Source organism: Lepus europaeus, chromosome 13 (assembly GCF_033115175.1).
Source record: "Lepus europaeus isolate LE1 chromosome 13, mLepTim1.pri, whole genome shotgun sequence".
Lineage (NCBI taxonomy): Eukaryota > Metazoa > Chordata > Mammalia > Lagomorpha > Leporidae > Lepus > Lepus europaeus.
In genome coordinates, this window is record NC_084839.1 from 90,915,887 (window position 1) to 90,940,132 (window position 24,246).

General features: G+C 45.4%; 1 protein-coding gene across 4 annotated transcripts in view; it reads left to right on the forward strand.

Annotated features, from left to right (window-relative positions):
- The window catches only part of IL1R1 (interleukin 1 receptor type 1), a 79,792-nt gene that overhangs the window by 42,050 nt on the left and 13,496 nt on the right, over positions 1–24,246 (forward strand). For 3 of the 4 annotated variants that reach the window (XM_062210018.1, XM_062210020.1, XM_062210019.1), the window contains 6 exons: positions 6,284–6,360; positions 12,125–12,188; positions 18,604–18,838; positions 18,936–19,125; positions 20,210–20,378; positions 23,473–23,538. In XM_062210018.1, coding sequence (XP_062066002.1) covers positions 6,355–6,360; positions 12,125–12,188; positions 18,604–18,838; positions 18,936–19,125; positions 20,210–20,378; positions 23,473–23,538 — 730 coding nt within the window. In that variant the 5' untranslated portion in view covers positions 6,284–6,354. Of the gene's footprint in view, positions 1–6,283; positions 6,361–12,124; positions 12,189–18,603; positions 18,839–18,935; positions 19,126–19,499; positions 20,176–20,209; positions 20,379–23,472; positions 23,539–24,246 lie in introns of those variants that run through there. The other variant, XM_062210021.1, reaches the window with a different exon arrangement.

Sequence of the window (24,246 nt, forward strand, 5' to 3'; positions counted from 1 at the left end):
ACTGAAGACTGCTTTGTAGCTTTTCAAATCCTTATAACAAAGGAGTAACAGGAAACCATCATAATTATGGTCTCAGTTTCAGTACTAGAACCCATTCCTGTACACATTTCCATTGGCTTTTAGATAGAACATGTAGATTGTGACATTCCACGAACTAAAGAATCTAACTTTCATTTTCCAGGGTCTCATACACATTCACTTTTAGGGGATTTCAAATTAGTTGGAGGGTAACCCTCTGAATATTTCCCAGCTACATGAAATCTACACACGCGCACACACACACACACACTGATTATTGTTTAGGATGAGAGAGTAAATGAGTTGTAGATGTATTGTGAGTCTATGGGCAGCTAGAAGAATGCGTTAGTAGGAGGTGGAAATGTGGAAAGTGGGTGCTTTGGTTTGAATATTTCTTCAAAGGCCCTAGGTTGGTAACTTAACCCCCAAGGGAGCAGTGTGGGAGGGGTGTGGTCCTGAGGGCTGTGCTGTCATGAGTGGGAAGATGTCAGCATTGTGGCTGTGAGTTTGTGATCACAGGAGTGTGGCTGCTGTAAAAGTGAGTTTGGCCCTCTCTGGCCTTTCCACCTTCTTTTTTTTTTAAGATTTATTTATTTATTTGAAAGTCAGAGTTACACACAGAGAGAAGGAGAGGCAGAGAGAGAGAGGTCTTCCATCCGCTGGTTCACTCCCCAGCTGGCTGCAACAGCTGGAGCAGCGCTGATCCGAAGCCAGGAGCGAGGAGCTTCTTCTGTGTCTCCCACGTGGGTGCTGGGGCCCAAGGACTTGGGCCATCTTCTACTGCTTTCCCAGGCCATAGCAGAGAGCTGGATCGGAAGTGGAGCAGCTGCGACTCGAACCAGTGCCCATATGGGATGCCAGCACTGCAGGTGGCGGCTTTATCCGCTATGCTACAGTGCTGGCCCCAAGGCCTTTCCACCTTCTGCCATGGGGTGACACAGCACAGAGGCCTTTGCTGGATGTCAGCCCCATGGTCTTGGATGTCCCTGGCCCCAGAATCAGGAGCCACACAAATGTCTGCTCATTGTAAGTTACCAAGTCTCAGGGATTCTTCTATAGTCACAGCAAATAGATGAAGAATGACTTATAAATGGCTTGTAGATTTCATACTGGGGGCTTGGCCACTGCAGGTCCCTGGAAGGAGGAAGAGTCTCCCACTGCAGCCCCTCCTCTCTCCTCTTGAGTTCTGAGGTATGGCTGCTGTGGAGCTTCCCTTAGGTACAGGTCCTGGGTGTTGGAGGGCTCTGCTCTGCAGCTCAGCCAACCACATCCTCAAAATGGTGTAGAATCTATGTGGCCAAGAGGGTGTACCCAGTTGGAACCTGTGCCCAGCACAGCCCTCTTGCTGACCGTGCATCAGGTACCCAGGGCCCCTTGAATTCCGTCTCCACACAGCCTGGGAGATGCAGGCTGTGCAGACTCCTTTTCTGGGTTGTTCCCATGCCCTCTGCTGCCAGTGTGTCTGTCGGGCTTGCAGTGGCCAGGGATGTATGGAGGAGGCTGTGTGTAGAGGTGAGGACTGGGGTGTTGGCTAGCAGACACCCAGCACGCCCCCCTCTCCCCAATATGGGAAGGATGATGGAAAGCTGGAGAGAGAGGTTAGGAGGCTGAGCTGCCAACAGCGCAAGCTGCTATGGGTGCTGGTCCCTGTGCGGGGACAGTACAGCCTGTGCTGTGACACTGTGCACTGGGTGTGAGGACAAGCTTCCTGCCACACTGCCGAGAGGAGACCCACACAGCGCGGTGTCCCACAAATGCTCTGACGTTATCTGGGCACACCTGATGTGTGCCCCTTGGCCTGTGTCTGGTTTCTAGGCTGGAAGGCAGACTTCCCGATGCAGGGGAATTCCTCAGTTGTGGATAATTCCTCAAGACTAAGGTGTTTTGTAGATGCAGGGAGGCCACAAAGCAGGGGAAATACCTCCACCCCTTACACTAGGCCCTGGATGTTGAGGAAGAGACTTGGGGTCTGGTGATGGCCCTCTGTTCCCAGCTGCCACTTCTCCTGTGCCTGCACTGCGTGTGAAATTTCTTGGTGGTTTTTGATGAGGTCAGCCTTGGTGGGAAGCAGGGATTTTTGCTGAAGGCCAGTATGTTCATTGTCAATCCTTGTGCTTAATTCCTACCTTGGGAATTGAGCTCACAGCATGCTAAATTTTCTCATGCTAGGCCTGGTAGGAAATCGCCTTATGCCTCGAATGTGCATTTTCATCTCAGCCTCCGTAGCCAAGTAGCTTTGTATGTGTGTTCTGGGTGTGTGTAGTTAGCATGTCATGCACTGATATTTCTAAATACATTATAACCACCAAAAAGCCATAGGAAATGGACTTGGGAAGGCCTTCACAATCGCTAGCTTTTTCATGGGATGATCCAATAAAGCTGTGGTGCACTGCGATAGATGGACAAGGCAGTGGGAGGGGCCAGCCACAGGCTCCTGGTGGTCTGAAGCCCTGCCGATTGCCCCAGGGCTGTTGATCTCTCCAACACATTTCATGCCTAAGGTAGGCGCTATTGCACCTGAGCTAGGTCTGGCAGCATCATGTTGCAGCTTATTAATTTATTGGGTGAATTATTCCTTTTCTCTTCATTCACCATTTTATTTTATGTGGAAAACTCAATCTGCAATGCAACCCAGCAGACTAGATCGGGGACCTTTATTGTTAAGAGGATTTTCTAAAGGTGTGTATGTTGGATTTTACTGCAGGTTCAGCATCTCTTATCTGAAATGCACAGGAGCAGAAGTGTTTCCGATTTTGGAGTTTCTCACATTGTGAATTATTGGCACACTCTGCTGAGTTGAGCATCTTGAGTCTGAAAATCTGAAATCCAAAATGCTCTAAGAGCTGAAACTTACTGTGTATCAACATGCTACGCAAAATGAGTCAGATTTCCGAGCATGTGGGATTTGGGGTTTTCAGATCAGAGATGGTCAATCTGTATAAATCATTTTTAAAAATCACAATGGATCTTACTAAATTGCCTCTGAATGGAGGGCATTATGTATTCATTCATTTATTTATTTTTTTTAAGAAATATTTATTTGCTTATTTGAAAGGCCAAATTAGAGAGAGAGAGAGAGAGAGAGAGAGAGAATCTTCCATCTGCTGGTTCACTCCTCTAATGGCTGCAGTAGCCAGAGCTCAGTGCAGGGTCCCAAGCATTTGGGCCATCCTCGGCTGTTTCCCAAGGCAGATTAGCAGAGAACTGAATCAGGAATGAAGCAGCCGGGACTCGAATCAGGGCCAGTATGAGATGCTAGCATTGCAGGCGGTGACTCTACCCACTACCCCACAGCACCACTGGATGGGTGGCAGGAACTCAGTTCCTTGAGTCATCAGAAGTCCCAGCTGCCTTCGATGAACATCATCAGACTAGCACTGGGAGAACTGAACAGAGGCGCTGGGAGACAGAATGGCATGGTGCTACAGGGGCGAGGAGGAAGAGGGGCAGGTTAAGAGGTGGCAGCAGGGGAGTAGGGTGGGGCTGGCCTTCACCCTAGGGGGCCAGGAGGGAAGGGTTTGGGTGGGCCAGGTGTGTGGAAATGTCCAGTTCAACAGAGATTGAACCGAGGAGGGACTAGGGGCTTGGGCAGTGCTGTTCAGAGGAGTAGTCAGTACAGAAGGCTGACCGTGGTGTGGTTTTAGCAATGGGTGACAGTGAGTTCAGAAATACCTGCAGGAAGTTTCTGGGCCAAAGAGGTAAAGAGGGCAGTGTGGAAGTCGGAGGGTGGAGGGAGTCAGCTTCTCTGCAGGAGGCTTCGGGGGCCTTCTGGACGAGTTCATCCCTCTTCCCCATTCTTTGCTTTCTCCCCATTTCCATTCATTTCCCTCTGGTGGCCTTTGTATCACTGCCATTGGCTGTGGTCACTTCTGGGGCAGCTCACAGGGGTTGGGAGGGCCCTGTCCTTTGGCACCAGGAGGATCTGGGAAGCTTCAATTTTGATGTAGGCCGGCAGATAGGATAAAAATTGATCAGGTTTGTGAGCTGGAAGCGCATGCCTTCACCCTGTGTGATCTCATGTTCCCACCTGACCCCACCTGGATGCCCACCTGCCAATCACACTACGTAACCACTCCCCTTTGGGAGTGAGTAACAGGCCTGGGACATGGTGGGCCCCTCCCTTTTTTTTCTGTTGCCCCGTGGGCCCATGGCCGGGGCACCCGCTCCCTACTTTCCTGCCTGCATGCTTGCTGCACGTGGCTTGCTCCTGGCCTGCTCTCTGCCTGGTATGGACCCAGCTTAGCTTCTAGACTTCTCTTTCTCCCCTAAATAAAGCTCCCACTCTCCTGCATATTTCTCTTACTGAATAAAATCCTTAAAGCTTACCACGTTGTCTGGTCTGTTTGAGCCAGTATTCAGAAGTCTCTGAATACGTGGCGAGAACCCACAAGGCTTATTAATATTGAAAAATTATTAATAAGCAGGACAGTATCAATTTTGTGCTATGATCTGCTTCCTGTTGATGAGCCTCTGGGCCTTGGATAGCTTTGTGTCATGCTGTGTACTACTTGGTAAGTAAATAAGAAACTGGGGTTTGGTGTGTTTAAGCAAAATGCTTAGCATGGAATTAGGCTGTTTTACTGATGGGCATTTAAAGGTCATATGCTTAGGCCTTTCAGGCTTCCTGGTGATTCATGAAAAGCTGAAATTAGACTCCAAAACAGTAAAAGAAAATTACAGGTGAGGAAAAAAAAAAAGGAAAACAAAAGAAAATTATAGGTGAAGAAACAGTGGGATGTCCATAGGCTGTAACAGGAGGGTAATCGAATGTTTTTTTTTAAAGATTTATTTATTTATTTGAAAGTCAGAGTTACACACACATACATAGAGAGAGATAGAGATAGAGATAGAGAGAGAGAGAGAGGTCTTCCTTCTGCTGGTTCACTCCCCAATTGGCAGGAGCTGTGCCGATTTGAAGCCAGGAGCCAGGATCTTTTTCCAGGTCTCCCATGTGGGTGCAGGGACCCAAGGTCTTGGGCCATCTTCTACTGCTTCCCCAGGCCATAGCAGAGAGCTATGGGATGCTGGCCTTCAGGCCAGGGTGTTAACCCGCTGCGCCACAGCACTGGCCCCATCAAATGTTTTTGAAGTTATTTTATATTATGTCCTTTGGGGTACAGGTACATTAGTCTGGTTGGTATAAAGAAGACTAGGGACTCAGAACCAGTGAGCCTGTTCCAAAAAATGCTTGATCAGGGTGGGTGTTTGACCTAGCAGTTAACATGCCCACGTGCCACACTGGAGTAGCAGGCGGATTAACCCCCCTGCAGTGGAGAGGGCATTTTGGCTAGAGGTTGAGACCCTCTGTAAGTTGGCACATTCCACATCTGGGGTGCCTGGGTTTGGTCCCTGACTCCAGCCCCTGACTCTGGTTCCCTGCCAATGAATACCCTGGGAAGCAGCAGTGATGGCTCAAGGAACTGAGTTCTTGCCACCCATCCAGTGATGCTGTGGGGTAGAGGGTAAAGCTGCTGCCTGCAATGCTGGCATCCCATACTGGCCCGGTTCGAGTCCCAGCTGCTCCACTTCTGATTCAGTTCTCTGCTAATCTGCCTGAGAAAACTCCATGTTGGAGTACCTGAGTTCAAGTCCTACCTCCAGTTCCTGACTTGAGCTTCCTGCTAATGCAGACCCTGGGAGGCAGTGGTGATGGCTCAGGTAGTTGGGTACCTGTCACCTGCATGAGAAACCTAGGGCACGAGTTTCATCAAAAACACCTTGTAGGCCAGCGCTGAGGCTCAATAGGTTAATCCTCTGCCTGTGGCACCGGCACACTGGGTTCTAGTCCCAGTTAGGGCACTGGATTCTGTCCCAGTTGCCCTCTTCCAGGCCAGCTCTCTGCTATGGCCCGGGAGTGCAGTGGAGGATGGCCCAAGAGCTTGGGCCCTGCACCCTCATGGGAGACCAGGAGGAAGCACCTGGCTCCTGGCTTTGGATCAGCACAGTACGCCGGCCACAGCGGCCATTGGAGGGTGAACCAACAGTAAAGGAAGACCTTTCTGTCTGTCTCTCTCTCTCACTGTCCACTCTGCCTGTCAAAATAAATAAATAAATAAAAATAAATAAATAAATACAAAACACCTTGTGGATGTCTTCCTTCTGTGTCGTGATGTTTAGAACCTGCTGTGTCCCGAGGCCCGGGTTTTGAATCCTTTGATTTATTTTCATGAGCATATACAACCTCGGTGACCCTCATGAGGTCCTGGTGGTCGTTGTGTCTTTGGTCTCTTCATTCAAGCTTCCCTGCTGTGTGCTTCCCTCGCAGGTGGATGTGCCCACTGAAGATGGTGACTCCCTCCTGAGAAGCAGGAACACTTTGTACAGGAAAAGGCATTTATGAAGGTAACAGGGCTGGGTCACCCTGGGGGGACCTCCACTGGTCATTTCCCATCAATAGCAGATGCCCCCCACCCCCCATCCTCAGCTACCAGGAGCCTGGCAAGAGCTCCCTTTGTATGCAAAAAAAAAAAAAAAAAAAGTTGTTTCTGTTGGAACATTTTTCTTGGGGGCAATCCTGTGGACTTATCAACTTCAAAACTTTTAAATTCAAAATTTGCAAAATTGGCACATAATATTTGTGCAAATAAATGGGCTCCCGTGGCCACATGGATAGAACAGGAGGACCTTATGCCAAATGAAATAATCCAGGCATAAAAAGACAACTGTGGCCCATGTAGAAGCTCAAAAAGTAGATTTCATAGATGGTCCTGAGAGGCTGGGAAGGTGGAGGTGAGGGGGGCTAGACAGAGGTTTTACCCTGCTTTTGAAGGACTCTGCAGCTGATTCCACGGGGAGGCGTGGAGAGGTTCTTGCCCACTTTTCCAGCTGTGACCTCTGAGACACACTGGCTCCCCGTGCAATGTCAGGGTTCTCCTCAATTCTAGCACATTCCACGCCTCAGAGTCTATTTCCACATCACCCTCACCTCTTGCTCAAATTCTTTTTTGTTTTTATAATATGTATTTATTTGAGAGGTAGAGTTACAGACAGAGAGAGGGAGAGACAGAGAGAAAGGTCTTCCATCAACTGGTTCATTCCCCAAATGGCAGCAATGGCTAGAGCTGAGCTGATCTGAAGCCAGGAGCCAGGAGCTTCTTCCAGGTCTCCCATGTGGGTGCAGAGGCCCAAGGACTTGGGCCACCTTCTGCTGCTTTCCCAGGTACATTAACAGAGAGCTGGATCTGAAGACGAGCAGCTGGGACTTGAACCGGTGCCCATATGGGATGCTGGTGTTGCAGGTTAGAGGCTTAGCCTACTATGCCACAGCACTGGCTGCATGCTCAGATTCTTAATGTCTCTAGGCAGCAATCTACTGCCTTGTCCTGGGAGACGAGGCATAGGGGTGATGTGTGTATTGAAACCTTCTGAGCACTGCCCCAGAGGGGCTCTCTGTGGCTACTGAGCCTGCCCTCCTAATCCAGACCTGCCTCTCCCTGGCCCCACCACCGTGAGTCAGGACCGGTGTGTCACTCCTTCTCTTTTCCCTACATCTGCCTGTTTTTCCACACTGGCCGATCCACCTGCATTCCCTCTCTCCTAGGCCCCCACGGCAGTCGCTCTTTCCGCCACCTTCTTCTCCAGTTTACGTTCCACAGAGGTGCCAGAACATTTGTAAGACATGAAAATCTGGGGGCTGGTGCTGTGGCATTGCGGGTAAATCTGCCGCCTGCAGTGCCGGCATCCCATATGGGTGCCGGTTCGAGTCCCAGCTGCTCCACTTCCGATCCAGCTCTCTGCTATGGCCTGGGAAAGCAGTAGAAGATGGCCCAAGTCCTTGGGCTCCTGCACCCACATGGGAGACCAGGAAGAAGCTCCTGGCTCCTGGCTTTGCTTCAGCCTAGCTCTGGCCATTGCAGCTATCTGGGGAGTGAACCAGCAGATGGAAGACTTCTCTCTCTCTCTCTCTCTCTCTCTCTCTCTCTCTCTCTGCCTCCACCTCTCTAATTCTGCCTTTCAAATAAATAAATACATCTTAAAAAGAAAGAAATGAAAATCCAGCCATGCCCCACCCTGCAGTGTAAAATGTTCAAGCCATTCTCTGCCACCTGCAAGTGACAGTGCCAACTCCTCAACAAGACCCTTTGAGCAGCCCTTCTCACAGCTCGGCATCACCTTTGGCTTATGCTCCAACGTGTGACGCTGCTTGGGCCTGCCCTCTCACTCCTGCAGGCTGATTTAGGATCCCCACCTGTCTCCTATTCATGTGTCCACTCGCCCTGTGGCTACTGAGCTTCTTGGACCAAGGCTGGGAGCGTTATTTTATTTCCATGGCCAAGTTTGGAGGCAGGCATGTCATAAATATTCAATCTACAATGCTCCAGGGGCAGGACTTGAATTAACTTGTGTTTGCCATCCAGCACAGAGCATTTCTTAATAGCTACTGCGTTAAGAATGGCATTTGCCAGACAAGATTTTAAGGTCTTTCCACGTGGCAATTCATTTCACTCTCATGGCCACTGCCCACGACAAATACTGTTATCATTGCACAAAGTGGGGACACTGAGGCACAGGAGCTGAGTCATCTTGCTGAAGAGATTTCTTGGCTCAGATGTGTTTTTGACCCCTGGTGCTGGGAAAGCTGTCTGGGTTGGCTCCACTTTGAAGTTCCTGTTATTTGAGGGTATTGGGTTTGTGTTCATTTTTGGCTGGGGTCAGCTTAGTTTAGTCTTGGTGTGAACTTCACCTCCTTTCCGCTGATGTCCCCACTGCCTTAGGTCCTGTCACCCCTAATGTACATCCCCAAGCCTGGCCCTGAGTCCTGACTCCGTGGTCCTGGGAACTGATCTGGACTCAGAAAGGTCCCTGCTGAGGGCAAGGGGCCACTCCCCACCCTGCTGCTTGTCTGCAGAACAGCGGTGGGGCAGAGCGAAACCAGGATGCACAGGACTCTGCCCCTGCTTTACAGTCCTTGGAGCGGGAAGTCACCTGAGATCATCTGACTCATCGTCTCCCCTGTGCCAATGAGGAAAGGGAGGCTCAGGGAGGAGATCGAGATGGTGCGGCTCTAATGGTGGAATGCTGTTTGCTCACGACTACTTTGGAAATATACTTTGAAATACACTTTCTGCGAAGTTCAGTCTGGCCTCTAACTTTCCCTCTGCCCAGTCTGATGCTCCAACAAGTCAGATCTTGTAACCAGCAGCCGGTTTGGATGGTTTCAGACCACCCTTACTTTGGTGTTGACAAGCCAATGCGAGCAACTGACTGAGGCGCTAAGCTGGAAACTTTGGAACCTCTCTTTTCTTCCTCTCTATCATAAAGACGTAAAGCCTACTTCCATGCAATCCCAGAAAGACATACTAAGTCAGGCTCTTATTCAATAATCTGAATACAGTTTAAGGTAAATGCCGTAATAATACGATAAAGCCGGGCGAATTTGGGAGAGAGCCAATTTGCGTCAAGTGTGAGAATTACAGGGTAAGGAATGCAGTTTGACTGCTCCGAGCTGGGTTTCAAGGTTTGAGCCAGACCTGGGGTTCATCGTCCTCATACTGGGGCTGAAGCTCGAGAAGATGAATGGGTGTGCCTCACATGCCAGAGAATCTTTTCTCCGTATTTGTTTGAAAAGCATGTTGTGCTGATTTAATACAACTTCCCCAATAGAACATTGTCCAGCTAATATACAATGGATGTCATGTTATTAGAGTCTAAAGGAGTGTTGTTTTGGTTAGAATATTTTGTGTTTGCCTGTTTACTTAGTGATATGATAGGCAAACTGAATCTCCAGTGAAAATTTAAAAGGAAGATTTTCTTCAAAGCACAGAATTGCTTGGTCTGCTTGGTATTATCTCTGAGGGCAGAGAGGAGCGGGTCTCAGCTCTGTCCTCCTAGGGGTCCTGTCCTGGGCTAAGTACAGGCAGTGTACACAGGGCCATGGCAAGTGCATGTACAGGGTGCTGGGGGTGCTCAGACAATGAAGTCAGGATAGTGGGTGGGAAGCTCACAGGGCAAGATTGAAGGTAAAGTCTCCAAGGCTGGGACCCACCACGCGGGGAGGGCTGGCATCTGCAGTGTGCAGGGGGTGCATGTTGTGGGGAACCTGGAGGAGTGGAGTCAGAACCTTGGCATCAAGACCCCACATGCTTTGCCAGGGAGTTTGGACGATCGGACACAGCATTCAGTGGTTGATAGTCCGTAGGCTCTCTGGCTTGATTGGAAGACACAAATCCATGGGCAGGGAGACCAATATGGACCCAATATTGCCAAAAATGAATGGAAGATGGCTAGCGCTAAAGCAGCATTAACCATGGCCTTGAGTCAGAGGGTGGGCTTGGTGGCCTAAGGAGAAAGATGGTTAAGACACAGCGAGAGCGCGGCTGGGGGAAGGGAGGCTGTGGGCCCTGGGTCTCTTGTTGTGTGAGTGCTTTGGAAGCCTGGAGCAGGACTGCAATGGGGCATGTTGGGGATCCAGGTGTGGTAAGATGAGTGAGTGTGGTCTTGGGGGTGGCTGGAGAGTTTGAGGCACTATCAAGCTGTTTGGAGGATTTGTGAGCAAGCTAGCTGGAGGGACGGGACTGAGCCTTGTAGCATGATCGGCGTGGCAGCGTCCCCACTCAGGACCACGAATTGGGAACATTCAGGCAGACTGTCTATTTCCTCTGGGCTTGAGAGGTCTGGAAGGGTGAGCAAGAGTGAGGGTTTTGTTTGTCTCATACACGCTTAGTTGCTGTTACTTTAGTGATTCTGTTTTGCAAATGAAGCAACGGGCATGTTCCCCTTCTAGACTTGCTGTCTCAGGCAAGTACCTAATCCTAGTGTACTGTCTGCCCTGCATGTGGCCCGAGAGATAGGGAATTTTTTTTTTTTTTTTTTTGGGACAGGCAGAATTAGAGAGAGAGAAAGGTCTTCCTTCCATTGGTTCACTCCCAAATGGCCGCTATGGCCGGCGCACTGTGCTGATCTGAAGCCAGGAGCCAGGAGCTTCCTCCTGCAGGTGCAGGGCCCAAGCACTTGGGCCATCCTCCACTGCCTTCCCAGGCCACAGCAGAGAGCTGGACTGGAAGAGGAGCAATTGGGACAGAATCCGGCGCCCCAACTGGGACTAGAACCTGGGGTGCTGGCGCCACAGGTGGAGGATTAGCCTAGTGAGCCGCGATGCTGGCCAGGGAATTAAACTAACAAGTCTCCGGATCTCACTGGGCAACCAATGGCTCTGTAGCTGATGATCTCTAGGTGCGGCCTTTGGAACTATTTTCAGTGGCTGTGGAGTTTTTTTGTTTTTTTCCCCTCTTTTTTCCTTTGTGAAAAAGATTTGGGTATCCTCATTGTAGACATTTTAGAAGGTATAAAAAGTCCCAGAGAAGGGGAAAACCACTCAACCACAAGAACCCATCACTGACTTTAGTCTTTTTCGAGGCATTCTGGGTAGCTGTATCATATTGTACCAACAGCTTTGGATCTCGCATCGTAAAATGAAGGCAGGACCAGGAAGTGGGAGAAGACTCTTGCCGCAGGGGAGATTCCAAGTAGGGAGCAAATCCATAGGAGCAGGGGACACCCAGGGTGAGGTGAATGTAGTCGTCCCTTAGTATCAGCAGGGGCTGGAGATCAAAATCTGAGATGCTCAAGTTCCTTATATAAAATGATGTAGTATTTGCATCGAACCTGTCACTTCCTGTCCTATACTTTAAACCATCTCTAGTTGATGTACCATAACTAAGATAATGTAAATACTATATTACACTGTATTGCTTAGGGAATGATGACAAGGGGGGAAAGTTTGCATGTGTTCAGGAAAGATGCAATTTTATTTTCAAATGGTTTTGATCCATGATGGATTAGATTGGCGGATGCAGGATGAAGGGCTGACTGTGGTCTGTTTTGGACGTAGGCTAGATTTGGGGGGAACTTCAGTGGGATGCAGCACTAAAAATGTCCATGGAAATAGGTGGTGGATAACGTTAAAATCTTAAGTTTTCAAATTTGCCCCTGCTTCTATTAAAGCCCTTTAGCCTCCCCTTCCTCCCAGTTTTGATTATCCTGATGATGTAGGAAAACGAACCCATCCAGTGCGACCCGGTAGGTGAGGGTGGGGACGGGGTGTCTGTATTTCCAGAGACTTGCTGGAATAGTAACGAGTTTCTCTTCCATTTCTCCATTTTTCCAGGAGAATATGAATGTGTTGCTCAGGCTTGTTTGTGTCGTGACCCTGCTGATTTCCCTGGAGGCTGGTAAGTGGAGCATGTCCTCGTTCTCCTGTGGGCAGTAAGGCTCTGACTGAGAATCCATGAAATGCAGTTGGTTTTCTGAGCTGATTCTGCATGCCCAACAAACAGGGTCTCCTAGCCCTAGAAGTGTTCTGAACGTCTTCACCTCTCGTACTCTTATCAGCAGATTGGGAAACTGAGGCCTGGTTGGTTTAAGAACACCACCTTTCTCTAAGGCATTGAGCGTGTCCCTTTATCAAAAATCAGCTGAATATATTTTTGTGAATTATTTCTAGCTTCGGAGCAATGGCTAAAATCCAGAACTCCGATAGTTCGTCCAGGCCTCTTTCCATCTTGCTGCTGATTGAAGAGGGGATACAGGAAATCCTGGCATCTGTTTGGAGGAAATGTTACGCAATAGTGTTAGTGAGCCCATGCTGGAAACCAAGAAATACTGATTGTTTTTCTCTTCATATTTTTTTTTCCTTTCCCTGCCACATCCTTACCACAAGTTTATTAAGCTTTTACTATGTTCCAGGTACTGGATGCTAAGGTGATAGCCATGAATAGCCATAGGGGAAGGAGATAATATACTAGTAAATGAATATAAATCATATTATATAGAGATAAGCATAGGGAAAGAAAAATCGGTATAGGTGAATGTAAGGTTTTGAGATTGGAGTGGGCAGAAGATTAAATTGTTGATAGTGTATGTAGCCAGAAAAGCCCTGGCTGAGAAGTTAACTTTTGAGTGGCACCTAAAAGAGGGAGCTATACAGCTAACAGGTTGTAGGTATAGAAATATTCTGGGCAGCATGTGCAAAGATCCTGAGGCTGAAGGCCTGGCTTTATCTAGGAGGTAAAACAGCAGTGTGGTTGGAGATAGTGAGAAGTGAGAGGAGTCTTCAAAGAGACGAGGTTATTTTGATGAGTGGGTGTGGGTGTTTAAGGATCTCTGGTTATAGTCCCACTGAGGGCAGAGTTCTTTGTTGAAGACCAGAGAGGTGATGTGATGATATACATTTTACCAGGATCATTGTGGATTGTTTGGAGAATAGATCCTAGGGAGGCAAAGACATAAACAGAGAATGAAGAGGCATAAACAACCAACGAAGAGGCTGTTAGGATAATCCAGGCAAGTTGTGACGGCGACTTGTTGTAGGCAAGAAGTTACAGCGGCTTCTTCAAGAGTGCCAGCGAAGAGGAAGAAGCAGCCAAATTGGGGCTGTATTTTGAGGATAGCACCAATAGATGTTTGCACATGCGATGGATGCAAGACGTGGGGTGAAGAGAAAACTTAAGGATGACTCCAAAGGTTTGGCCTGGCAAAGGCAAGGCGCCATTGCCAATGATGGGATGGGGTAAACAGGTGTTCATGTTGGACATGGTCAGTGCAGGGGTCTGAATGGTAACAATGGCGAACAGTCTAGAGCCTGGGACAGGGGTCTGGGTGGAAGTATGCAATTGAAGACCTCAGAAAGCACCTCAAGTGAGAACCATGAGGTTGAAGGCAGCCATCAAGGTTGTTTGAAAATATAAGAACCACCTCCCAGGCACATTAACAGGAAACTAGGCTGGAAGTGCGGAGTAGCTAGGACTCAAACCAGGTGCTCCAAAATGGAATGCAGGCTTCCCAAGTGCTGGCACAATGCCTATCTCTAAAATTATTATTAGTGCTGATTTAGCATCTTTAGTAGTATAATATCTGGACCCTTCTGGAATGGCTTCTCTTGTTCATGTTTTACTGTTTCTTTGCATGTTTTGTAATATTTTGTTGAAAACTGGACATTTTAGATAGTATGATCTTGGGAATCGGACATCAAGTATCCCTTTCACTCCCGTAGCACACTCAAACTTTACTGCTATTATTGGTATCCGGCCATCGCTTCTGTTCATTTGTTTGGTGACTTTCCTGCAGTAATTCTGCAAAGTCTTGTATTTCCTGTAGTGTGTGGCCCCTGAAGCCACTCTTGGTTGCTTTATTCACCGCCCAGCAATTGTCTTTAAATGACTCGACCCAACACATTTTGCACTCTGCCGAGGGGCTCTCTGTGTTGTTGGAGCTGTCAACACTTAGGCTTACAATTCTGCCTTGGTATCACTTTCTGCTTCGTGTGACTGTAGAGGCCCCCAGATGTGAGGGGCTCACACCTACTCTGCTTTTTGTTAAGCATGTGCAAAGCTCTGCATACAAAGGTAGCTTTATAGATTCCCGTAGAATATGTCAGAACTTTGGAGCTATGGCTATTTGTCCCAAATGGCATCCCAGCCTTTGGCTGCTGTCATGTTAGACAGTTGACATAGATGTGGTTTTTTGTTTGTCTGTTTTTGTTTTTGTTTTGTTTTAGCCAACGCTTTGGGGATAGGGCTTTTCCTGTGGCTCTCCTGGGAATATGACTTCCAGGAACTGCCATTGGGTCGAAGAGTGGTGATGCCCTGGGAGGGAGACTTTTGACAAAGCCCAAGCTGGTCTGTTCTACTCTGATTTAGCAAGTGATTTGTTTGTTTGTTTGTTTAATAAATTCTCCTGATTGCTTCAAGCCTTTGATTTTTGAAATTTTTGTCAACTTTTTGTTGCTTTTATGGAAGATTGATTTCTGGAAACTCTATGCCATTTTGGAATTCTTGCCTGTGGAGTAATTTTTGTGCATAGGGAAACTCAATTTGTTAGAAACACTACCTTTCTCTACTCACATTTACTTTTGGCCTTTATCAAAAATCAGTTGAATATATTTTTTGTGAATTATTTCTGGGATCCCTAATCTGTTCCAGTGATCTGCTTATCATTATGTCTCAATTACACTGTAATTGCTGCAGCTTTATAATATGTATTGAAAGTAAGGTATTGTAATTCTTTCAACTTTGCTCTTTTATATATCAAAGTTGTTTGGGCCAATTCTATATTCATTTTGTAATCAGCTTGTCAATGTGTGTGAAAAATCCCAATGAAATTTTGATTGATAGTAAATATAAATAAGTTTGGAGAAAATGGACATCTTATTAATATTAATAGTTCTCATTCATTAACAGAGTATATAGTTCTTCATTTATTTAGATCTTTTAAAAAATTTTTAAGGAACAATGTGTAAATTTCATTGTATAAATCTTACATTAAACATATTTTGTCAGACAAGCTCATTTTTTTGTATCTTTGGGTGCTATTATAAGTGATTTTTTCTGAAAATCAGTTTCAGGGATGAGTGTTTGCATTTGTGGTTAAGACATCCACTCGCCAATCTGTGTGTCTGGGTTGAATTCCTGGCTCTTTCTCCTGACTCCACCTTCCTGATATAGCAGACTGTGGGAGGCAGTGATAATGGCTCAAGGCCTTGGGTTCCTGACCTAGATAGAGCTCCTGGACCCTGGCTTCAGCTCCAGTCCAGCCCTGGCTGTTGTAAGCATTTGGGGGAGTGAGCCAGCAGATGAGAGTGCAATGTCTGTTTTTCTCTACTGCTCAGATTTATAAGATACGTATCATTTTCAACCTGCTCTTTGCCAGCATAAGCAAACTAAACACAATTTTGCCTTACCATATTGCATCCTACAACTTACTAATGTTAGATGTTTTGTAGATTTCATACCATTTTCTACACATTTGATCATGTTGTCTGCAAGTGAAAATCCTTTCATTTTCCTTTCCAGTTTGGATGGCATTTATTGCTTTTGCTTGCTTAAGCACACTAGCTAGATGTACCATTACATTTTTAAATAGAAGCAGTCATAGCTTTGTTCCTAGTCTTACTATAAATAACAGCCGTTGGTTTTTCATATCTGCTCTTTGTCAGGTTCAGTATATTCATCTCTATTCCTAGTTTGCTGAGAGTTTTTCTCAGGAATGGAGGTTTTATCAAATAATTTTTCTGTATCTATTGAGATTGTTGTATATGGCTTTCTTTCAGAAAAAGAAATGTATCTTTTAATTCCATTTACATAAACTTTTAATTCCATTTACATAAAAGGTACATTTCATTTCTTTCTTAATATGTAGAATTACATAGATTTTTTGAAGTTGAATTTAACTTTGCATTGCTAGGATATATTCCATTTCCTAGTGGATTTTTTCTTTATTGGAAATATTTGTGGATTCAGTGGCTAAAACTTTTAAAAGAAATTTTGGGTCTGTGTTCATAATAAAGATTGGTTTGTGATTTTCTTTTCTTGTGATGTCTTGGTTTGATTTTGGTATCAAAATAATTCTGATCTCATAGAATGAGTTGGGAGGTATTGCTCCTTTGGTTTTATGGAAGAGTTCTTGTAAATTTCAAATTATTTCTTTAATGAATGCTAGTGGGTGCTTGTATTTGTGGTAATATATATTAGTGAAGCCATATATACCTGAAATTATCTTTGTTGGAAAGTTTTTTTTTAAAGTATTTATTTGGGAGGCAGAGAGAAAGAAAAAGAGAAAGAGAGAGATCTCCCATCAACTGGTTCATTCCCCAAATGTACACACTGTTGGGGCTGAACTAGGCTGAAGTAAGAGCTGAGAACTCAATCCAGAACCCTGCCTGCATTATCACCTGCTGCCTCTCAGGGTACAGTTAGCAGGAAGTTGGAATTAAGAAGGAGCCGGGACTCAACTCTAGGCACTCTAATATGGGGTGTGGGCAACCCAGGCAGCATCTTAATTGCTAGGACAAATGCCTGTCCCTGTTGGAAAGTTTTTAACTACAAATTCCATTTCTTCATTGTCAGAGTATTTTAAAAAAATTATGTAAGTGGAATTAAAAGATACATTTGGTTTGGTGCAAAACGTTTTGAGATCCACATATATGAAGGATCTTCAAATACTTTATAGATAATACATATTATGAACAAACAATGCATGGAGTTTTCAGCCATATTTTTTTTTTTCATTTCTCTATTTGAAAGTCAGAGTTAGAGAGAGAGAGAGAGAGAGAGAGAGAGAGAGAGAGACAGAGACAGAGACAGAGAAAAGAGAGGTCTTCCATCTGTTGGCTCACTTACAGAAGGCTGCAATGGCCAGGGCTGGGCAAAGCCTAAGCCAGAAGCCAGGAGCTTCTTCTGGGTCTCTCACATGGGTGCAGAGGCCCAAGGACTTGGGCCATCCTCTGCTGCTTTCCCAGGTGCATTAGCAAGGAGCTGGATCACAAGTGGAATAGCCAGGACACAAACTGGCACACATGTAGGATGCTGGCAGGGGCTTTTACCCACTACACTACAATGTCAGCCCCCATAAAGTTGTTTTTAACCTCCTTTATTTATGTTAGTACTCATCATGTTTGTCCTTTCCTCTAGCCTCTTGAGAAAATCAAATGCAGTAGTAATAATACCTATTTTAATTTTCTTACCTTTGTTATCTCTGTATCAGTTTTGGCTGTTTAATTTTGTTCCCTTCTCAATTATGGGTTGTATATTACCCCCATTCTTTGCATGTCTGATGATTTGTGATTGGATGGCAGACATTGTAGATCTTACCTTATTGGATGCTGGAAATTTCTGTATTATTACAAATGTTCTTGTGCCTTGGGAAGGGGCTTGGTCCTTTCAAGTCTTGCTTTTAAGCCTACTAGGGTAAGAAAAAGGCTTATTGTAGGCCCAATTTTCCCCAGCTCTTGAATTAGGACCATTCTGAACCTGAAATCCTATGACTAATTAGGTTTTTCATTCTGGCTGTTGGCAGGAGCAACTATTCCCAGCACTGATTGGCTCCAAGTATTATTCCCTCTATCCTTAGGCAGTTTTCAAATGAGTCTCAGGTAGTTTGTCTTTCTTCCTTCCTTCCTCCCTTCCTCTTTCTCGATCTCTTTCTGTATTTCTCTCTCCCTCCCTCCTTCCTTTGGCTGGTTAGTGCTTAGCTGAAAACCCAGAGGAGACTGTAGCCCTGCATGTGTTCCCTCTAGATTTGTGCAGCTCTTACTGTTCAGGTGCTCTGCCCTGCATTTTCCAGATTCCCAGTCCCATCTCCTCAACTCAGAGGGTACAGTGGGCTTTGCACTGTGCTTCCTTGCTGCAGTGCCGTGGATTGGCAGTCATTTGGGGCAAATGTAGGGCTCCTTTCCTTTGTTTCAGCTCTTTCTGGCATTTATGTCCTTTGTTTCCTGATGTTCAACATCTAAAACAATGTTGTTTCATATTCTTTGTCCATTTTTTAGTTCAGGTGGGAAGATAAACCCAGTCTTCAATGTTTCATCTACTGAAGCGATGTCTTTCCTGTTACATAATCTCTCTATTTCAAGCGAATAAATTGGGAGTGAGAGAGGTTAAATAACTGACCCTAGGGCACAGCACACACCACACACAACTGGATTTGAATATAAATTTTTCAGACTGTCAAGATAATGCTCTTAATCACAGGCTATAAAGCTTTTATGGATCCTACGAGTCAAAGTATTTAATGATCGATTTAAATGTAGATATTCTTTTAAGAAACATTGGCAGATTTTGCAAAATTTCTTTTTCTTTCTCCCTTTTTAAGATAACTGCAAGGAACGTGAAGAAGCAATTATTATAGTATCGTCTGCAAATGAAATAGGTGTTCGCTCCTGTCCTATTAACCAAAATGAAAGGATCGGCACTATAACTTGGTATAAGAATGATAGTGAAATCCCTATATCTACGGAACAAGACGGTAGCATCCATCAACACAAAGATAACCTTTGGTTTGTTCCTGCTAAGGCAGAGCACTCAGGGCGTTACTACTGTGTAGTAAGGTAAGGTTCCCCACATGCATTCTGGGTACCTGCAGGAGTGAGGGAGGGGGCCATCTTTTAATGGTGTGCTTAATTTCCCTCTCTTGCTTTATTATAGAAATGCAACTTCCTGCCTCAAAGTTGGAATCACTACAAAATTTGTGGAGAATGAACCTAACTTGTGTTATAACACACAAGCTCTCTTCCAACAGAGACTACCCGTTGCCGGAGATGGAGGACTTGTATGCCCTTATATGGATTTTTTCAAAGATGAAAATAACAATTTTCCTAAAATACAGTGGTATAAGGTAAATTTGTTATAAATATGATGATTACATTTCCAGTAAATCCAAGTTCTCTATCATAGACAGAAGAAAATGTTTCTTCTTTAATGGTGAAACTTAATAGGGAATATAAAAACAATTGTAAATCTGCACTCATTTAATCTGTAGTTTAAAGGCTTGTTCTTGATTTGTTTCATAAGATATAATTGAGAAAAGTAGTAGTAAAATTGAAACATATTTAAAGAGAAGGCTGATAGTAAATATAAGATAATGAAGATAGCTATTTATTATAAAATATCGTATCTGTATTGTATTAAAGATATTAAGTATTTATTAAATAACCTTGTAGTTTCTGTAACTGTTTTAAAAGTGGGTTGATGGCTGGTGTTGTGGTGTAGCAGGTAAAGCCGTTGCCTGCCATGCTGACATCCCCAATGGGCACCGGTTCAAGCCCTGGCTGCTCCACTTACAATCCAGCACCCCGCTAATGTGCCTGGGAAAGCAGTGGAAGATAGCCCAAGTCTTTGGGCCCCTGCATCCACATGGGAGACCTGGAGGAAGCTGCTGGCTCCTGGCTTGGGATCAGCCCAGCTCCGGCAGTTTTGGCCATTGGGAGTGAACCAGCGGATGGTTGTCTCTGCCTCTACCTCTCTGTAACTCTGCCTTTCAAATAGATAAATAAATAAATCTTTAAACATAAGTGTGCTGACTAGCATTGCGTGGAACACATGTGTTTTGTTAGCTAGTCTGGTAGAACTTCAATGAGAGATTATTTTTGGAGATTATCCTTGAAAAAAGGAATTGTACTGTTGACATGAAACTGTAGTGGCAGCATGATTTCCTGAAATGTGTTTTTCTGGCAAAATAAATTTGTCTTCACTTGCCACCAGAGAAAAAGGCTTGTGGTAATGCAAATTTAATATCCTAGATAATTAACTTTTCTGCCTGAAAAACACATATAATATTAAAACTTATTGTATACAAGGGATCTTTACAATCACTTTTTGCAAAATGTAATATTTGCTTATGGGACAAAATGGAGTTCCTTTTACTGGTCAATTGGGAGAAGTTATTCATTGGTTATCAGTGTTTCTCTTCTTTGGTCTAGGATTGCAAACCTCTAGTTCTTGACAATGTACACTTCTCTGGAGTCACAGATAAGCTCATTGTGATGAATGTGACTGAAACGCATAGAGGGAAATACACTTGTCGCGCATCCTACACGTACCTGGGAAAGCAGTATCCTGTGAGCCGGGTAATAGAATTCATTACTCTAGGTGAGTCATGTTTGCCTAACTAGGAGTTTAGGTCTGGGAAGGCTCAGAGACCAGGAAGGATCCTAATACCACTTTGATCATCCATGGAGGAACTGAGTCCTAGAGAAGTTCCATGACTCCACAAAGACTGTGCTTAGTTGAGTTGTTTATGTCGCTGAATACTGTGTGAATATTTTCCATTCTTGCTTCAGATGCAGGGCTAATGAAACAGAAACATTATGAGCTTAGCTTTCCCACTGATCTAAGAGGCTTGTTCTTTGATATGCCTACAGAGGGTTCTTCTAGAGAGCTCCTTGGGCTAGTATGTGGGGATTTTCTGAGTACCTACACCTGGGGGGTCTGATTTTCTAGCAATGAGCACCTTTGGCACGGATTGAGAGGACATTAGTAGTAGGCTTTGGAATAAGTTATACTTCCAGAATCTACCTCCTGTTTGTTCCCTGTTAGCCCAGGGCCTTAATCTCTCTATGCCTGGTTCCTTCTCTGCTAGAAGGTGATATGATGGGGCCGGCACCGTGGCTCGCTTAGTTATCCTCCACCGCAGTGCCGGCATCCCATATGGGCACCGGGTTCTAGTCCCGGTTGCTCCTCTTCCAGTCCTGCTCTCTGCTGTGGCCCGGGAGGGCAGTGGAGGATGGCCCAAGTGCTTGGGCTCCTGCACCCTCATGGGAGACCAGGAAGAAGCACATGGCTCCTGGCTTCAGATTGGCACAACGCCGGCTGTGGTGGCCACTTTGGGAGTGAACCGAACCAATGGAAGGAAGACCTTTCTCTCTGTCTCTCTCTCTCTCTCACTGTCTATAACTCTACCTGTCAAATTAAAAAAAAAAAAGAAAAGAAAAGAAAAAGGTGATACGACCTCCCAAAGTTCTTGGGAAGATTAGAGGTGAGATTGCCTCAGCTTGTGGTTCTGTGCCTGGTGCAAAGCAATGCTTGGTGAAAAACAGGTATGCAACTGACATATGTATAGTGATAGTCCTGGTTAAGTTTCCTGAGACTTTCAATTCTATGTCAACCATGCTTCATGTCAAAACTGTTTAAATGAACCAAAATGCAAAGTACCTGATGATGGCCAGAATGCTCCATCTTTCTGGAAATAGCAGGATTTTGAAAGCTTAAATAGTATGAGAAGAGTTATTCTAACCAGAATGTTTTTGAAAGCTAAAGGGGTGCTCGCTTTGGCAGCACATATACTAAAATTGGAAAGTTAAAGGGGTTATCTATCAATAATTATGCACGCACAGCAATTATAAACTCAGACTATCTCCTGCAAACTCAGTATGAATGCTGCATATACCTCCATTTTTCTAATTACATAATAATTTGTTTATATTTTTGTTACATATGATTGTTTATATTCATGTTTTATTGGGTAAAATTAATTTCTTTCCTTAGTCTGACAAGCATCAGTGAATCCAAACTTTCGGTGGTCTTTGTATCATAACCATTTTTTTGAGTTCTTAGCAGCTAGTCCCTGGTCACTGTCTAACTCTGATTTGTCTTTCTTGAGCCACAGTAACCAAACCAGCAGGTAGAACTCTGGGAAGAATTGGCCACGGGGGGGGGGGGGGGGGGAGGGGGGGGAGGAATTGTTTTAAAAAACTCAAGTATGTTTTACATACTCTCTGTCTCTTTTCTGATCCCAGTTTTGTAAACATTGCACTCTATTCAGAAGTGAGGCATTTTGTTTTCTTCCCAAGGCTTATTCCAATGATGCTTAGTGCATTTTTTTCATTCTTGCATTCAAAACTATTTGTTAAGCATCTACCATATACCACCAACTATTTTAGGTACACATTAGGGAAGAAGAAACAACTTTGTATACTTGTGGAATTCATTCATTTATTTATTTGACTGTGGTAGAATCCGGGGCATTTAAGTTCATAGTTTCTCATGGTTTTCACTTGGCCGCAGATCAACCCTTGAAGCCAAACTTCCTTTCTTTTTTAAAAAAAGACATTTATATATCTGAAAGGGTTACAGTGGGGCCGGCGCTGTGGCGTAGCGGATAAAGCCTCCGCCTGAAGTGCCAGCATCCCATATGGGTGCCGGTTCAAGTCCTGGCTGCTTCTCTTCCAATCCAGCTCTCTGCTATGGCCTGGGAAAGCAGTAGAAGATGGCCCAAGTCCTTGGGCTCCTGCACCCGCATGGGAGACCCGGAAGAAACTCCTGGCTCCTGGCTTCAGATTGGCACAGCTCTGGCTGTTGAGGCCAATTGGGGAGTGAACTAGCTGATGGAAGACTTCTCTCTCTTTCTCTGCCTCTCCTTCTCTCTCTGTGTAACTCTTTCAAATAAATAAATGAATATATATATATATATATGTATATATTTAAAGGGTTACAGTGAGAGCAGCAGAGACAGAGGAGAGAGATTTTTCCATTTACTGACTGACTCCCCGAATGGCCACCATGACCAGGGCAGGGCCAGGCCAGGAGCTTCATCCTGGTCTCCCACATGGGAGCAGGGACCCAAGCACTTGGGCCATCTCCCACAGCCTTCCTAGGCGCTTTAGCAGGGAGCTGAATCTGAAGTGGAGCAGCTGGGACTTGAACCGGCACCCACGTGGGACGCTGCCTCTGCAGAGGGCGGTTTCACCAGCCACACCATAACACCAGCAAAGCCAAACTTTTTGTCAAGAAGACTCAAGATTTATTTCAGAAGCTTTTGATGATTTTCTGCCTATTTTAATAAAGTACGCCAAATTGCTTGATAGTCTGCCATAACCAGACCAAGTTCTGAGTTCTGGGCTACTGTGCTGAGTGCAGGGACGTGCCGTTCTGTGGCTTTCTACCCTTTCTGATTCGCTTTAAGAGAGGTGCTTGTCTGGAGACCCAGGGTCCTGATGATGTGTCGTGTTTCTTCAACAGCACCACACCTCTTGCCTTGGAAGGGTCCCAGCTTTGTTGTGGGTGTTTACCGTTTGCCATGGCCTCTGCTTTGGCTTTCTCCTCTCTCTTGTTATGTGGTCTTTCAGCGCTCAGGGGACCATCTGGCCAGATAGCATTTTTCACATATTTTGCCAAGTATTGTCATCACTTGGAATTCTAATTAGCAGACACCGAGTAACCCTGTGGATGCTTTCTTTTCCTCCAGAGGAAAACAAGCCCCAAAAGCCAGTGATTATGAGTCCAGCTAATGAGACAATGGAAGTGGTCATGGGTAAGTGGGCTCCGGCCGGGACATGCTGAAATCATTATTTTTGAACTCAAGATCAAGATATATTTGTACTACACATATGTTTTTGCTAGGCCATTTACTGAATATTTATTACTAGTGGCAAAGTGGCACAAATTATATCTTAAGATGGTTTTGATTTCTTAATTTCTTACCTCTTGTGGCAAAAGTCCAGCCCTGTCTGACTCTCCCGCCCCTACTTTTCTGCGGATGGTTACTGCCCCTGAAAACATGCACCAAAGGCCAAGTTTAGAAGGCCTAAGGAGAAATGTTGTAATTTATCTCACTGGCACAGGATGTGTTTCCTAGGAGCAAAGCTAAGTTCTTGGCTGAAGAGTAACACTGAAAGCCTAAAAGATGAGAGTTAGTCTAGAAAAATGCTTTTCTAAGGTGATGAGAAGTTTTTGTTTTGAGAATAAAGAAAGAAACCTACAAGAGTCCTGAACCTGTACTGTTCAATGGAGTAGCCACTGTGGCTACATACAGGTAAAATGAAATTCAGCCAGTTAATTAATTTAGTTAAGTTAAAAGTTCCTGGCTGGTGCCATGGCTCACTAGGCTAATCCTCCACCTGCAGCACCAGCACCGGTTCTGTCCCGGTTGCTCCTCTTCCAGTCCAGCACTCTGCTGTGGCCCGGGAGTGCAGTGGAGGATGGCCCAGGTCCTTGGGCCCTGCACCCCATGGGAGACCAG